Source organism: Phalacrocorax aristotelis, chromosome Z (assembly GCF_949628215.1).
Source record: "Phalacrocorax aristotelis chromosome Z, bGulAri2.1, whole genome shotgun sequence".
NCBI classification, from domain to species: Eukaryota; Metazoa; Chordata; class Aves; order Suliformes; family Phalacrocoracidae; genus Phalacrocorax; species Phalacrocorax aristotelis.
Window position 1 is genome coordinate 62839532 of NC_134311.1, and position 15025 is coordinate 62854556.

Genomic DNA, 15025 nt, shown 5'->3' on the forward strand with positions numbered 1-15025 from the left:
CCTCTGCCTTTCTCGCACTTGTCCCTCCCTATTCACCCTGATCCTTGTCTCTCCCTGCTACTGTAGTAAGTTTTGCTGTCACTTTCATATGTTGTGTTGCACTGTCTTGCAAGCCCCCTCAAGTGATCATCATGAGGGTCATGTTTTTGCCCTTTATTGGTCGAAGGGCAAGTTGACCCTCTTCAAGGCTATACCAGAGCAGTTCCTTCAATGGCTCATCAATCAGTGGCTGAAGCCTTCTGGTCTTCATTATTCTCTCTTACCTCCTCAATGTTTGTGTGTTGATGTGTTCCTTTTGCTTTTATACTGAATACTCCTTACATTCTACCTATCCACACCATACAATTACAAAGTGAAATTTTAGATCACCAACTCAGCTTTCAAGAATAAGGAATTTGGAGGGGCAGAGGCTGCCGTTAAACAATTACAGTCAAGTAGGAACTCTGTACTTTTTTTTCATCTGAAAAATACAGATTTCATACAGCACAGGTTAATAGTGTACTGAATAAAATGCATGAAAATGCAACATACATGGAGCTATCCAGTTAGATTATCATAGCTGAACTGGTACTGCTGCATTAAGAGAAACATAAGCTGAAAGTAAACCAGCTTGTGCATGTTACTTTACACTCAATTCTGGAAGAGGCAAGTTCTCCTAATAGTATTTTGCTAGGAACTCTGAGGGAAAAGTAATGACATCTATTATATTTTTATGAATTGTTATTAAACTAGTGGTAGTCCTGGTTTCCTAGAAGATCCAGGAGGTATTTTTGGGTTGGGTTTGGTTTGGTTTTAATTCCGAAGTATACAACACATACGCAAGGAAGCATTTTAACAGAGAAATTTTGATCTTAAGACCTCAGTGTTGCACTCTGTATTCCCAGACACGTTGTTCTTTTCTGTCAGAGACATAGAAATAAAAACTTGCAAACTACATCCCTTGAAGATATAAACATTTTTTAACAATTTCCTAGATTTTGTTCTGGTTAAGTATATCTACACCTAAAAAGCTCCTGTTTCTTTTGGATTTGAATTTTGCATATCAGTTGTTGGTTTAAATGGCTAAATCCTAATGACAGTGTTAATTGTCCCTGAGTTCTTCCCCCTTATTTAACTGTGATGGAATAGAGAGCTTTTGTTTCATTTATGTATGGTAATGTTGAAATTTAGAGGCATTCTTTGTGTTCCTCTAGCATGCCCTGCTTTTTAGTTTTTAAAGAAATAGCTTATTTCAGTTGTTTTTAAGGGGATATATTGTAATAACTAGGTAATTATACACTCTCCTGAGTGAATAAAGTTTTCTGCAAAACAAATGAAGCAGGTCATGCTTCATTACAAATAAGCACAGTTATTTTTAAGATAAAACAAATACTACAATGGCTTTCTGCTTCTGCAGCATACATGAGCAATTTCTGTGCCTGTGCTTTTCTGGGTGGATGCACTTTTTTCTTCCATTTATTTAATAAATACTTCTGCTAACACCTTTGTGTTACTTTTCTCAACACGTTTGTCAGCCACAAGACCGGTATTGATGGCTCTTTCTCACCATAGTCACAACAGGGCTCTTCAGGGTGTACTTCTTTTGAAAGGCAGCATGTCCCACTAGTCTCTATCCTCTCCTTGGAGAGGATTTCCTGATCCTGCCATTCAAACTGCAGAATTCCCACCGCCTCCTCTCTTGTGCTGCTGGGGTTGTAGACTGAAGCTCACGTTTCCTTTCCCATTGACATCTTCCCCATCGCTTGACCGAGGAGAGGTTTTTGTTTTCCTTCTGCAAGTCCTTCCTCATCTACAGCGGACTGGATCAATGAATTGTACAACCAAATCATATCCAATAAATTAGTCATGTCTGGCCTCAGCTCTGGTTCTGTAAACCAGGGGTCATAGTGCAGAAACATCTTGATTCCTCTCCATTTAGCTGCCTAAAACAGTGCTCCGTTACATAAACAGTCTATGGATGGAACTGGAACTGAGACCCAAACCATCCAGAGAGCTCCAGTGTTCCCAGTATCTCCACTGTTATATTTGTGCTCTATTTCCCAGTGACTTCAAATGAAAGTAATACTTATACAGAGGAATCTGTAGCAGTTAAAGTTCACTGGGTTCTGAGTTAAAATGCTAGGAGCTGGAAAGGCAGTTACTTTAGTAGTAGCAAAATGGAAGATGCAGCAACTTCAGCTGGCTCAGTTTGGGCTCTGCCACAACTGGTTTTCATAGAATCACAGGATGGTTTGTGTTGGAAGGTGCCTTTAAAGGTCATCTAGGCCACCCCCACTGTGGTGGGCAGGGACACCTTCCACTAGACCAGGTTGGTCAAAGCCCCATCCAGCCTGGCCTTGAATGCTTCCAGGGATGCGGCATCCACAGCTTCTCTGGAAACCTGTTCCAGTGCCTCACCACCCTCACAGTGAAGAGTTTCTTCCTTATGTCTAGGATCACAGAATCATAGGATGTCCTGAGCTGGACGGGACCCACAAGGATCATCAAGTCCAGCTCCTGTCCCTGCACAGGACAACCCCAAATTCACATTATGTCTCTGAAGGTGTTGTCCAAACGATTCTTGAGTATCATCAGGCTTGGTGCCGTGACTGCCTCCCTGGGGAGCGTGTTCCAGTGCTCCACCATCCTCTGGGTGAAGAACCTTTCCCTAATACCCAACCTAAACCTCCCCTGGCAGATCTTCCTGCCATCCCCTCGGGTCCCGTCATCGGTCCCCAGAGAGAAGAGATCAGCGCCTGCCCCTCCTCCTCCCCTTGTGAGGAAGCTGCAGACCGCGATGAGGTCTGGCCTCAGTCTCCTCCAGGTTGAACAAACCAAGTGACTTCAGCAGCTCCTTTGGACCTGCTCCAACAGGCCCATGTCTTTCCTATGCTGAGGGCCCCAGAGCTGGATGCAGCACTGCAGGTGGGGTCTCACCAGAGAGGAGCAGAGGGGCAGAATCACAACCCTCAGCCTGCTGGCCACCTATTTTTGATGCAGCCAGGATACGGTTGGCTTTCTGGGCTGCAAGAACACACTGCCAGCTCATCTCCAGCTTTCCATCCACCGGTACCCCCAGGTCTTTCTCTGCAGGGCTGCTCTCAATCCCTTAATTCCCCAGCCTATAGTGATAGTGGGGATTGCCCCGACCCATGTGCAGGACCTTGCACTTGGCCTTCTGGAACTACATGAGGGTCGCACAGGCCCACCTCTCCAGCTTGCCCAGGTCCCTCTGGATGCCATCCCTTCCCTCCAGCAAGTCAAACACACCACTCAGCCTAGTGTAATTTGCAAACTTGCGGAGGGTGGCCTCAATCCCACTGTCCGTGTCGCCGAAAAAGAGGCGAAACAGCACGAGTCCCAGCACCGATACGGCGCTTGTGCTCAGTTTGCTCTCCGTGCACTGCCGGAGGGAGGGACAGTTCTCGGCGCCGGTCTCTGAAGCCGCAGCCTCCCCGGCGAGCCACCGCGGCCGCCCTGCCCAGTGAGAAGGCCTTCCAGTCGCCTCTTTACCGCGGTGGAAAGTGCCGAGACAGCGCTGGGCTCCTTGCAAACTCGGTTCCAGTTTGGCCCGGCCGCGGACTTCGTTTTGGAGACGGCGCTGCGGGCGGGGCGGGGCGGCGATGGCACCGGGGCGGGGTGGCACCGGACCCACCCCGTCCCACAAAAATCCGCCGCCACGACCAGGCGCGGAGTCGGTGCCGCCGCTCCGGCGAGGTGACGGCGACGAGAGGCGGCCCCGACACCGGCCCCGGCACCGGCCCCGGCCCCGGCCCCGGCACCGGCCCCGGCCCCGTCACCCCGCGGCGGCGGCAGAACCTCGACGGCTACCCCGGCTGCTGGTCGCAGCGCTCTGCATGGCGGCGGCGGCGCCCGACGGCACGGACAGCGATGGCGAGTCCGGAGGAGCTGCAAGTTTTCCGGGACTACGGGGAGAGCTGGTACCGCTTTCGGAAGGGGCTGGAGAGCCGTTTCCAGCCGCGGGAGCCGCTCGCCCAGCAGCCGCAGGTGGGAGCAGAGGGGGCGGCGGGATGGGCTGCGGGCGGGGGTACCCGGTCCGGGACCGCTTGACCACCCGCTCCCGGTGCTGCAGGTGACGGCGGAGGCACGCTGCAAGCTGGTCAGCTGGCTCATTCCCGTATACCGGCACTTCGGTATCTCATTCGAAGCGCTCTGTTTGGCCGTCAATATCATCGATCGCTTCCTTTCTACCACGCCGATCGCCGCCGACTGCTTTCAGCTGCTTGGAGTAACGGCGCTTCTCATAGCGTGCAAGCAGGTAGGGCAGCGCCCGGGTGCCTGCAGCCCCCCTCGGCCTCCGGAACGGCTCCGGCGCCGGCTCAGCCCCGGCCCCAGCCCCAGCCGGGTTCTGCGCCCCGTCCCCTTTCCCTGTTCCCCCGGCTGCGGCTTCCCCAGCTGCTGTGTCCCCCCTCGCAGGTGGAGGTGCATCCTCCCAGCATGAAAGAATTGCTGACCTTGTGCTGCAACGCGTTCAGTCGTCACCAGCTTCGCAACTTGGAATGCCTCGTTTTGCGCCGCCTGGGCTTCGAGCTCGCAGCGCCTACCGTCAGCTTCTTTCTAGAGCATTTCAGTCAGCTGCGGCTGGAGGCGCGAGGTGCCGATGCTGGAGAAGCTGCAGACGCCCGCAGCCTGGCTGGAGGCATGGCGGAGCTCAGCCTGGCCGACTACGCCTTCGTCAAGTATGCCCCGTCCTTGTTGGCCGCCGGCAGCCTAGGGCTGGCAGATTGCCTGCTGCGCCACCGCCGTCCCCTGGACCTGAGGATCAGTGGCTACCCGCAGTGGCTCCTGAGGCACTGTATGACTCACCTCCGTCTCCTGGTGTCTCTGAACGGGCAGTCGCTACACCTCCTTCTTCCCCCAGAGGTGATCCAGAAATGTCGGTGTTTGTGGAGCAGCCGCTAGGCAGAGGCAAGAAGACGCACGCGGGCGATCGGCCCCAGTCCTGGCAGCCGACCTGACCCCGCGGCGCTGATGCGGGGCCCCTTCATCGCACCGCCGGTCGGTTTCACGGGTTATGTTACCTTCTGCACACCGCTATATTGTACACTAGAGCTATATCTTTCAACTGTTTTTTTCCTGAAGTCTATTTAAATAATATAGAGAGTATAAACTAGTCTTCTGTTAATCCGATAACTGTCCGAAAAAAAACGACTGAAGGGCCGAGTGAACGTTGAATAAACACTTTTACACTTCTCACCTGTACTCGTTTGTTGGCTGGGGGTGTGCATACGCGGCCGGGGGAGGAAACGCGTTGGCACAGAATGAGTTCAGTCCAACACGAGAAAATCATGCCTGGCGGTGTGGTTCACCCTTTCAAACTGACACTCTTGGTCATGGCTCGGGGCGGGGAGAGAAGAAAATAGAGGCACTGACCCAAGTGCGGGAAAACAAAACGTTAAATGATAGAAGAGCTGGTTAATATTTTTCCCGCAGCTCTGTAATCCAGGTGCGTACTCCTAAACAAGTTGGCACTCAAGCAGGGAGAAGATTTAAAGGAAGAAACCAGCCATGATGTTGTAAAATACTTCATTTTCTCCATTTTATTCCCTTTGTACCTGTGCACAGAAGAGATGCTGAAGGAGCATATACGCGTCTAACCTTGCCCCGGGGTGTGGGGGGTGCTGGCCTTTTGGGGCAGCAGGCAACGGGTGCGCCGCACGCCGGTCTGCACTCCGATCCGAGCCTGGCTTCAGGTCTACAGGAAAATCGAGCAAAACGTATCCAAACTGCTGCGGCAGAAAACACCTGCGAGCCCATCACCAGAGGCTCGGGGTCGGGTTATCCTCCGGGGGCCCCCTCGGTGACTTCTGCTGGGCTCGGCGAAGCAGCGGTGCGGGCACCCTCTCCCGCTGCGGGGCTCGGTAAAGTCGAGATGCCGCGGGCTGGTTAGTTTTTTTTCCCTGCCCCCACTTTATGCTTCCAGCGCTGACGGCCCCAGCATATAATACTTGTCCCTGTAAAAGGTAGCCCAGTCACCGAGTTGACGCCCACACGCGGCCCGGCGGGGACCCGGGACGGGACAGGACGGGACGACGGACGGGGACAGCGAGGTGCTGGCGGAGGGGTGGGGGGGCGGCCGGGGCGGAGGGGACTTGGCAGCGCCTCTCCTCGGGTTTCGCTCCGGGGCAGCCCCATGGGCCCGCCCTGGCTCCGCGGGCGCGGGGAAGAGCTCCGCGGGCGCGGGAGGCGTCGGCGAGGCCCGGGAAGGCGGCGGGAGGTTTCCGCGCCCCGGTGGAGGGAAGGCGGGAGGGCAGCCCCCGGCCCCTGCCCGCGGGGCGGCGCCGAACGGGGCGCGGGACGGAGGGCGCCCGCCGATGCCGGTGTCGCAGCAGCAGCATGGAGCAGGGCGGCCGCCGCCGGGCCTTCGGCAGCATCTGCCCCAACAGGGTCCAGGGTCCGCCCGCCCGCCTCACCAAGAAGCCGGCCCGGCCAAGTCGGGAGGAGGCGGGGACCCCCCCGGCCACTGCCAGCCCCCATGCGCCCCCACCCCGCCCGCGCCGCTCCGCCGCCCCGCCGGCCCCTGCCGCCCCCGCCCTCGGTGAGTCTGTCCGCGGCGGAGAGCCCTGACCCCCCGGCAGTGTCCCCCTCCCCGTGCCTCCCTCCGCGCTCCCCACGGTGCCCCGGCCCTGCATCCCCTAGGCGTAACATCCCACCATACCCTCCACCGTGTCCCACCTGGCCACGTCCCCCTCTCCGTGGTCCTCGCTGTATTCCCCCCCGCCCGTCCCGGTGTCGTCGTACTCCCCCCCCCTCCCCGCTTCCCCGCTCTCCATCCCCCCGGCCGTGCCCCTCCAGGATGCCCCCGGCAGTGCTTCCTACCTCTCCGTGCCCCCCTGGCTATGCCCGTGTCTGCCCGGGCTCCTCACCGCTGCCTCTCGCTGTCCCCAGTGCTCACCACCATCGACTGGCAGGATTTGGCAGCCTGTGCCCCCACCCTTCCCATCACCCCAGCCGGCCCTGTGACCCTGCAGCAGGTAACCCCCTGGCTGGGGCCAGCTTGGCCGCCCCTGGCACAGGGCACCCACAGGAGTGGCCCCTCCAGCCGATGGGTGCTGGCAGCCCCCCAGCCTCGGGCTTCACACCTCTGTAATGGGCAGAGCGGAGGACAGCGTCTTGTCCCACGTGATAGACGGGTTAGTGGCAAGGGCAGGGGAGGGAACAGGCACCCGGGGGTGCCGGGGCTGTGGGAAGGTGCTGAGTACAGGCAGCACTCGGTGTCGGAGTGCTGTGGGCAGTCGCGAGCAGCACAGCCACGTCTGAGCCGTGCACCCTGCTCACTGGCACGTTTCCTTCACTCCTCTCAGGGTCCCTGCTTCCAAGATGTACCGGAGTTTGATTTCCAAGAGTTCAGAGATGCCGTCGATTATTTTATATCTGGCAAGTACATATTTTTCTTCACCTGAGCCAAACACACCTGCATATGTACACCAGCAGTCATGTTGTGTTCAGTCTCCTCTTTTTTTGCTTTCTTTTTGGGTTTTTTGGATGCCTTCTCACTGCATGCTCATCCTGCCCTGGGACAGTCTGTGAGGCAGTGCGTCTCTGCACACCCCTTTAAAAGGACCTGGGCTGGCACCGAGCTTTCCCCCGTGGGAGATAGAAATTAAATCCAAACAGGTTTGGGGAGCACAGCTACCGCAGTAGAATAAAAGCATGTCGGGAAATACCGGAGGGATTCTCAGAACCGGGGTGGTGTGCTGGGGTTGGTGGAAGAGAGGATGCGAAAACCTCCTCTGGCTTAACGCCTGTGGCTATTCCCTCCAGATGCATCCACCTCAGCGCCACCGCCGTTGGACTGCACCGACTTTGATTTCTCACTTGGCGAGGAGGTGGCCTTCGGCCCCCGCACCCCGCAGCTGGAGAGCAGCAGGCTTGTGCAGACGCCCCCGCAGCGCCTGCCCTCCCCCGAGCCCTGCTGGGGGCAGCTGGTGGACCAGTACCAGAAAGCGCTGGGAGATAGTCCTGAGGCAAACAGCCAGGTCGGGACCCCCAAGCCCTCCCTAAGGGCCTGCGCTGGGTTTCTCTCCCTCGCATCGCGCTGCGGTGGCGGCGTGCCCCTGGTGTGCAGCATCCCCCGGCCCCGGGGCAGTGGGGCTGTCCCTGCCGCCCTGTCCCGACTTGTCCTTTGCAGTTGCAGACGACCCTCACGCAGAGGCAGGTAAAGCTGTCGACGCCGCACGAGAGCACCGTGCAGCTGAAGGAGCTGGCGACCCAGGCCAGGCAGCTGGCCGCTGTCCTTGAGGTGAGCGCGGCCGCCTGGCCCGGCCCGGCCGGTCCCGGGGGGCGGCGGGGGTGCTGCGGGTCAGGGTGCGGGGTAAGGCGGGCCAGCACGGGGTGGGACAGGGCCGTGGGGGGTGACGAGGTGTGGGGCGGGATAGGGCAGGGTGGGGCTGGGCAGAGCGGTGGGGCTGGGCAGAGCGGGTGGGCTGGTGTGGCGTGCGGTAAAGCAGTGAGGGACGGAGTAGGGCAGTGGGGGACAGCGTGGCAGGGTAGGGCTGGTGCGGGGTGGGACAGGGTGGGGCAGGGCTGTGCGGAGCGGTGCGGGGCCGCGCGGTGCGGCGCAGCCGCTGAGGTCCCGCTCTCTCTCCCCGGCAGACGATGACGCTCCCGCAGTGCGCCGACGGGGCAGCCATTCCTCCTCCTCTTCATCCTTCACCACCTCGACCCGGTCCGGCCGGGACCTGGGGAGGGTGCGTGCAGTCGGAGCCGCGGGAGTCGGTGGCGGGCGTGGACGCCATGCTGCGGGAGGTGTCGGAGAAGTGCCACGCTGCCCTGCGGACTCTGAGGGGCAGCGGGGGGGGGACCCCTGGGGGGATCCCGGGAGGCAGCCCGGTGGGGAGCCCCACGGCCAAACGCCCGCGGCCGGCCCCACGCCTGCACGGCGCCTTCCATGGTCTGCGCACCGTGCGCGACGTCCCGCGACCGGGCGGCGGGAGGCTGGAGGCGGGCGGCAGCCTGCGGATGGCCCTGGGGGAGGAAGGCCGCATGCGAACCCTGTCCTTCCCCCAGGGCAACGCCTTCACCCTCCGCACCGCCGGCGGTGGGTACCGCTTCCGCTGGGTGCCGCGCTGAGACCTCACGCACGCCCGCGACCCCGGCCGCGCGTGTGCCGGGCGAGGCGGAGCGGGGCCTGCCGCAGCCTCAGGCTCCTCTTTTTTCTCTTTGAAAACGGGTATTTGGGCTTGTCCTCCGCGGCCGGAGGCTGAGGAGGGGGAGGCAGAAGAGCGGCGGGGCCGCGGCTGGCCGGCGGCTTCACCCGCAGCCTTCGGTCGGCAGCTCGCCCTCACTGTCTGCCGATGAGCGTACCGCGCGTAGCGGCTGAACGGAGATCTGCCGGGTTTTGCCCGTAGATTTTACCTAGCCGAGCGGAAGTCTGTAGCTGACCGGGTCGTGACTGCAGGCGGCCGGTATGAACGGGGACGGAGCGTCCCAAGTGGTTTGAACACGAGACACTTTCCCCACCACGGAATTTTACATCCGCGATGCTTACAAATTACACTTGGCGTCGTTCGTGTGTGCAACCGTAGGTGTATATTTGCACTCATTGTGGTGATTAAATAGTGCTTAAAATTGCCGTTTATTTGTACTGATTTAATCTAAACGCGGTGTTTTGCATCAGGCGTGCACATTTGCTTTCATTAGAGCAAAGATGACAGAAAGCTGAGCATCTACACCAAGTTTACTCTGCTTGGTGTGCTCAGGCAGCAAATTTTAGAATAAAACACGCTGCTGTTAACATTCAGTGATACTATCTCAAGTAAAGAGGAGCGTGAGTAACGTTTTGAATGGATACATTCCGCTTGCACCCACTGGTTTGAAAGCTGAACCGCTGGCAGCGTAAGTGAAACGGTACTTGAAGTTTATCTTGCTGTGGCGTATAATTGAATGAAGGCACTGTGCTCCAGACCAGGACGGAGATTTTCTCTCTGTGAAGTTACCAGTTTTTCTGCTTTTCAGTACTTAGATTTTCCAGCATTTTTGCATGGGTCCGTGAGCATTAACAGCTATCTGACTGCACCACACTTGTGTGGTGCTTAAGGTAACAGCACCACGTCGTCATCTCAGTATGACATGTAGTTATGTGGCTCCTAGGAGATCGCAAAGGCGGTCCTTCAGTATCTGCGGTCCTCAAGTGCCATCTGCGGTCCTTCGACATTGTGCCGCAGGCGAGGTGCTGAAGCCCTGTCTGGGATACCGAGGACTCAACTCTGCGACGACTCTAGAGGCGTTCATATTTCAGGACATGACAATTGCCACCTTGGCCAAAATGCTGCATGAAAGCTCTGGTTTGGCAGCAGACAGGAGATACAAAACCTGCCCGACTGCACTGAATTCAGTAGGGAATAAACTGGTAAAAAAAAAAAAAAAGCAGCTTGTTTAAGTATCTATGGCTCCTCCCCACATGTCTTACAAAGTTAAACACAACATATATCATGTGTACGACTTTCTAATTCTCATAAACGTATCAATTCTTCAGAAATAAAGTGACACATTTAAACTGTAGACTTCTCATAGGATGCGGCAATAAAACAATCACCCTGTTGGATTGTCACCAGTGTTGTTCTCACTGCTACTTCACACCTTTTCAGAACTACAAATACACGTTTATCCACTTTTACAGTTAACCTGCTATAGACTTTCGACTGATTACTTTTGCTCATAGTGTTTCTTTGTTAAAAGTATCCTTGATTAATTTTGAGTTGTGGTCTAAAAGTAATATGAAATGATCATACAAGTCTTTTTAAAAACTTGTTTAATTTTAGTGCCTGTTAACTGGAAAGGCTGAAGACTGGCTAATCAGACCAAGATGCTTCTCACTGAGTCTCAACAGGAGCATCACCAGACACACAGACACATAACTGGTAAAAGGAAAAGGTGTTTGGTATGCAACATGGCACATTCATAGTGCTACTCTATAAACATAGTTGCATAGTTACAGTGGTACACTATAGACATCTCCTTTACACTGTAAAGGTGTATTTTCTGTTCACACTTAGCCAAGCCATTCACTTCCATACTGGACCATCATAAAAAGTGGGCAAATCACTTGCACAGATTAAAGCAGCCCGATGACTGCTTTTGTCAACAGGAACTAAAAAGGGCTCCCAGAGCTTTTTGTCCTTCCGTCAGGCAGGGGTTGTTGGGATCCCAGGGGACACAAGCCTGGCCCCTTGGAAGCATGCTCATGCTTCATCGTTGTTCCATCAGACGCTGATGCATGGAGAGTCTGGAAGTCCACCACTAGGAAACCTCATGCTCAAACAGATCTGGCTTTATGTGTAGTGTCTGGGGCAGGATCTGCGCCACAGGGCAGAGCCCCTGGATGTGCAGGTCTGACAGGCTGAAGAACACGTTGGTCGGTGGTTTATGTTCACTGTGATTTTCTCTCCCTGGTGGTGCGTGGTCCATGCAATGGGTGAAGGGAGCTGGCCAAGCCCCCAGCAGAAATAAAATCAAGTAGATGCAATGACATTTCATGAGCCTTGCTCCTGCTCATAAGTAAGATTCCTCTGTCTTTCCCTGCCCTGCTGTTGCTGGGCCACGGGATGGATGGCTGTGGACTCGTGGTGGTGTAGAACTGCGGACAACTGTGACACTTTCAGGTGAAACAGAAAAATACCTTTTAACTTGGGGTGGGGGTGGGGTTGCCAGGGGAAGGGTTGAGTGATTATGTTTTGAATATAAGCACCTCAATTCCATGTAAGCCTTGTTCTGGGCACATGGGTTTCTCATTGGGTAAAATCTTTAGGTGTTAATCAAAAAATGACACCACCCCTCAAGGTATGGCTTGATTAGAAAGAAATACAAGAAAGCAGAGCTATCTTTTAGTAAATAGGTGCATATTAAGTCAGTAATTTAGGTCTTTTCAGGACGGCATGGGCAAAAGTGACCTGGATGGAGGTATTTAGAAATTGCATTGGGCTTTTGATGCAGAAAGCCTTTTTATCAGCCATATTGCCTGATTCCCTTGTCTAAAGGCAATACCCAAGGCTGAGTGTTGGCATGGCATTTTCCTGTGGGGATTGCCAAGGTTGTTCAATGAGTCATAAAAAGAAAATATTGCCTGTTCACGAATCTGAGCTACTGCCCATGTGCTTGTAATAGAAATGCTCTTGCTTTGGTTTTCATATCAACTTGTTCATTAACACAGGCACACATTTAGTGACATTCAGTTGGCCTGACTGCCATTTTTGAAGCAAATGGATTCCTACAGCTCCCATTCATATGAAGCTAAGACCCATGAGAAAGATGCAGCTGGTGCTCCTGTTGGTTTGCCACAGACCCTTTCGTGGCAGGTGGGCACCAAAGTGGCTTGGAAGAAGGTATTCATGTAGAGACTAGACCGTAATGTGGCTATGGCAGTCTAGCAGCAGTACTAAACTACTTCTATTGGTTTTGGCTCTTCTGATCAGTAATTACAGAGAAATGGAATTTCACTGACTTTTCTCCCCTTGTGTTCCTGAATATTTTCCTAGAGAAAATTACCCCTGTGTTTAACTTCAGGGAAAAGACAAGCATTTTGCAGTCTGTTTTATATAACAGCAGCAGCACTCTTCATCTTTTCTAAACATTGACTTACTTTTGGTCAGCAGCCATTATTTACACTTGCATTGCACAGTCTTAATGAACAACTAAAGCTAATGATGTCAAAAGAGGCTGAGTTTGCTTTGGCACAATTATTTCATAGGTGTAGCAGAAACAGTCTTAATGTCTGCCTTACACCTAGCACCTCTTCAAACTCTGATTGCAAGTGGCTGTTTATGTTCAATATTTATGTTATACTCTTCAAAAAAATACTATGAAAAAAACAAAATTAGTAAGTGTCTTCAAGGTTATTCACACATTGTGATCACTTTTGGTAAAATCTCCAGATTTCTTGCACAGGTAATGCAGTTACAATTAGAACTCACTTGTTAAAATAGGGTAGCTGGAAATTTTGAGGCTTATTCCCTTTTTCAGCCAGTAAATTGTTGTTGCAATGCCTGTGAGTGTATGTGCCAGACATCCTCCATGAAAGTCTCTCTGTCACAGGCTGACAGATGCCAAGCATACAGAAGATGGTTACATTTTGTGCTCTGATCTCTTCTATGGCAGAGGTCTCAGGTTTTCAGGCAGTGACTCCTGTATTGAATCTCATATTTCTATTCGCACAAAGATCACCTCAGCTGATGCTTTACAGTTTCAAACAGCTTTAGCCCAGGTACCAGGAATCCCCCTGAATCCCTCTGGGTGGACGGCTCTGGCTTTCTGAGGTGGGACACCGGTGGAACATTGTCTCAACAGAGAGTCTCCACACTCCGGAGGAATTGCTGGGAATTCTCAATTCCGGTTGACCACACTTGCATACATTTAATGCAAATAACAATTATAAGGCTCTCTTCTGTAACCTTGAAGAGTAGAAAGGTCCTCTCTTTTAAGCCTTTCTGTAGTGATGTGTACAGCTGGCTCGTGCCTTAAAACGCAGCCCTTTTTCAGCACTTTGCAATATGAATGATTAACAGTTTCTGCTTGGGGATTTGTGGTAACGGTTGAACTGTCCCAGACATCAGGTGAGCTCCCATCTATGATAGTACTGAGGCAGTATAGCCAGAGACCTGCTACAGACACTTTTCTCCTAATGGGATTATTATTCTTTTAAGTTGTGCTGCAATAGCACACAGAGGCCATGGCGCCCGGAATATGCACATAGTAAAAGATAGCTTGGAGACTCCTTGATTCCAAAAAGATAGATGTGATACAAAAGGGAGCATCCTATACCCTAGTTACAGTTGGGAAGCTGAGGCACAGAGGGTAACCTGATTTGGCATAGGCCACTGCATGTGTCTGTGACAAAATAAGAGGCAGGATCCTGATTTCCTGTGACCTGCTCAGGTTGCACTTCATAACCACGTATTGTCTCTTCTTTGTGCCCTGAACTCATCCTGCCTCTTGGAGGACTGCAACTAGCTGATATTGGAGTCAGGGGTATGGAGAGGCACGTGTGGGAGAGAAGTAAGAAAGGAAGCATGTTGCAAGCTAAACTGCAGGGTTTGTAGCAAATGTCTTTCTGCTGAAAAGGCTTTAGAAGTTGGTCAGGACCAGCACATTAAAAACATAATTCACATCACTGAACTCTTCCAGAAAAAGGCATTTTGTTCATGATTATGTTCAGTTGTCTAGTCAAAAATAAGTATTTATAGGGAGTCCTTTGCATTTTTGTTTTTAAATTTCTGTTGTGTTATACTCCAAATTGGTTAGCAGTGAGCTTTGGGTTCATAGCAGTGTGAATAATAAGCCGCATTATTAAAGGAATAATTTTCTGAATGAAAGATACCAAACACGTGACTTTACACTATCAGTAAAAAAATTCACAGTGTATTTTGTTTGCCAAACATCATAGAAATATTGTAAGAAAGCTTTTCCCTTTATTTCTAGGCTTTCAGTCCCTTTGAGCTAGTGATTAGGCTCAAACAGCCTACTCTGCCACCTCCTTGGTCATCTCATCGTGTTGTGTCCTTACACCAGGGCCCAGAACAGACCCAGAACTGGTGGGTTTAGACACTATAACCCCACATTCAGCTTCTGCCCCCTCCCTCCAAATCTTACAACCCTATCGTCGTGGTAGAGCCAAGAGTTGTGAAAAAAAGCCACCCCAAAACCCAAACAAAAAAAAAACAAAGGAGGGAAATGAAAAAATTAATGAGATATCTGCAAACTGTAAAGCTTTCTAGTGTTTTCAGTATGGATTATATAGTGTTAAAACTGAGGCAGTGTACAATTATAATGTAATTTTGAGCCCCTGAAGTTTAGTGCTCGGTTCGAAATTATTAAATACAATGACATTTCTAATTCTTCACAAAACACAGAAAAAAATCCTTTTAAATTTGAATAAAACTCAGAGCAGGTATAATCAAGATCTGTAGTGAAGTATTTGTTTTACACTAAATATTTGCCATGAGTAGAATTTCCTGTGAGCAATGGATTCAACATCCTCAAAATTAAATCCTTTTGCTTCTCATTTTAGGGTTTTGGGTTAAAGCCAAAA

At 52.6% G+C, this 15025-nt stretch overlaps 2 protein-coding genes across 2 annotated transcripts; both read left to right on the plus strand.

Moving 5' to 3' along the window:
• Positions 1-1957: 1957 nt before the first annotated feature.
• On the plus strand, positions 1958-4902 carry CCNO (cyclin O). Its single transcript, XM_075079915.1, has 4 exons — positions 1958-2007; positions 3321-3987; positions 4073-4258; positions 4417-4902. Exons 1-4 carry the CDS (start codon positions 1958-1960, stop codon positions 4900-4902), a joined length of 1389 nt encoding a protein of 462 aa, XP_074936016.1.
• Positions 4903-6839: 1937 nt separating this feature from the next.
• Positions 6840-9072, plus strand: MCIDAS (multiciliate differentiation and DNA synthesis associated cell cycle protein). The gene is made up of 4 exons (XM_075079916.1): positions 6840-7377; positions 7765-7979; positions 8132-8242; positions 8596-9072. The coding sequence occupies exons 1-4, from the start codon at positions 6840-6842 to the stop codon at positions 9070-9072; spliced, it is 1341 nt and encodes a 446-aa protein (XP_074936017.1).
• The last annotated feature ends 5953 nt before the right edge of the window (positions 9073-15025 follow it).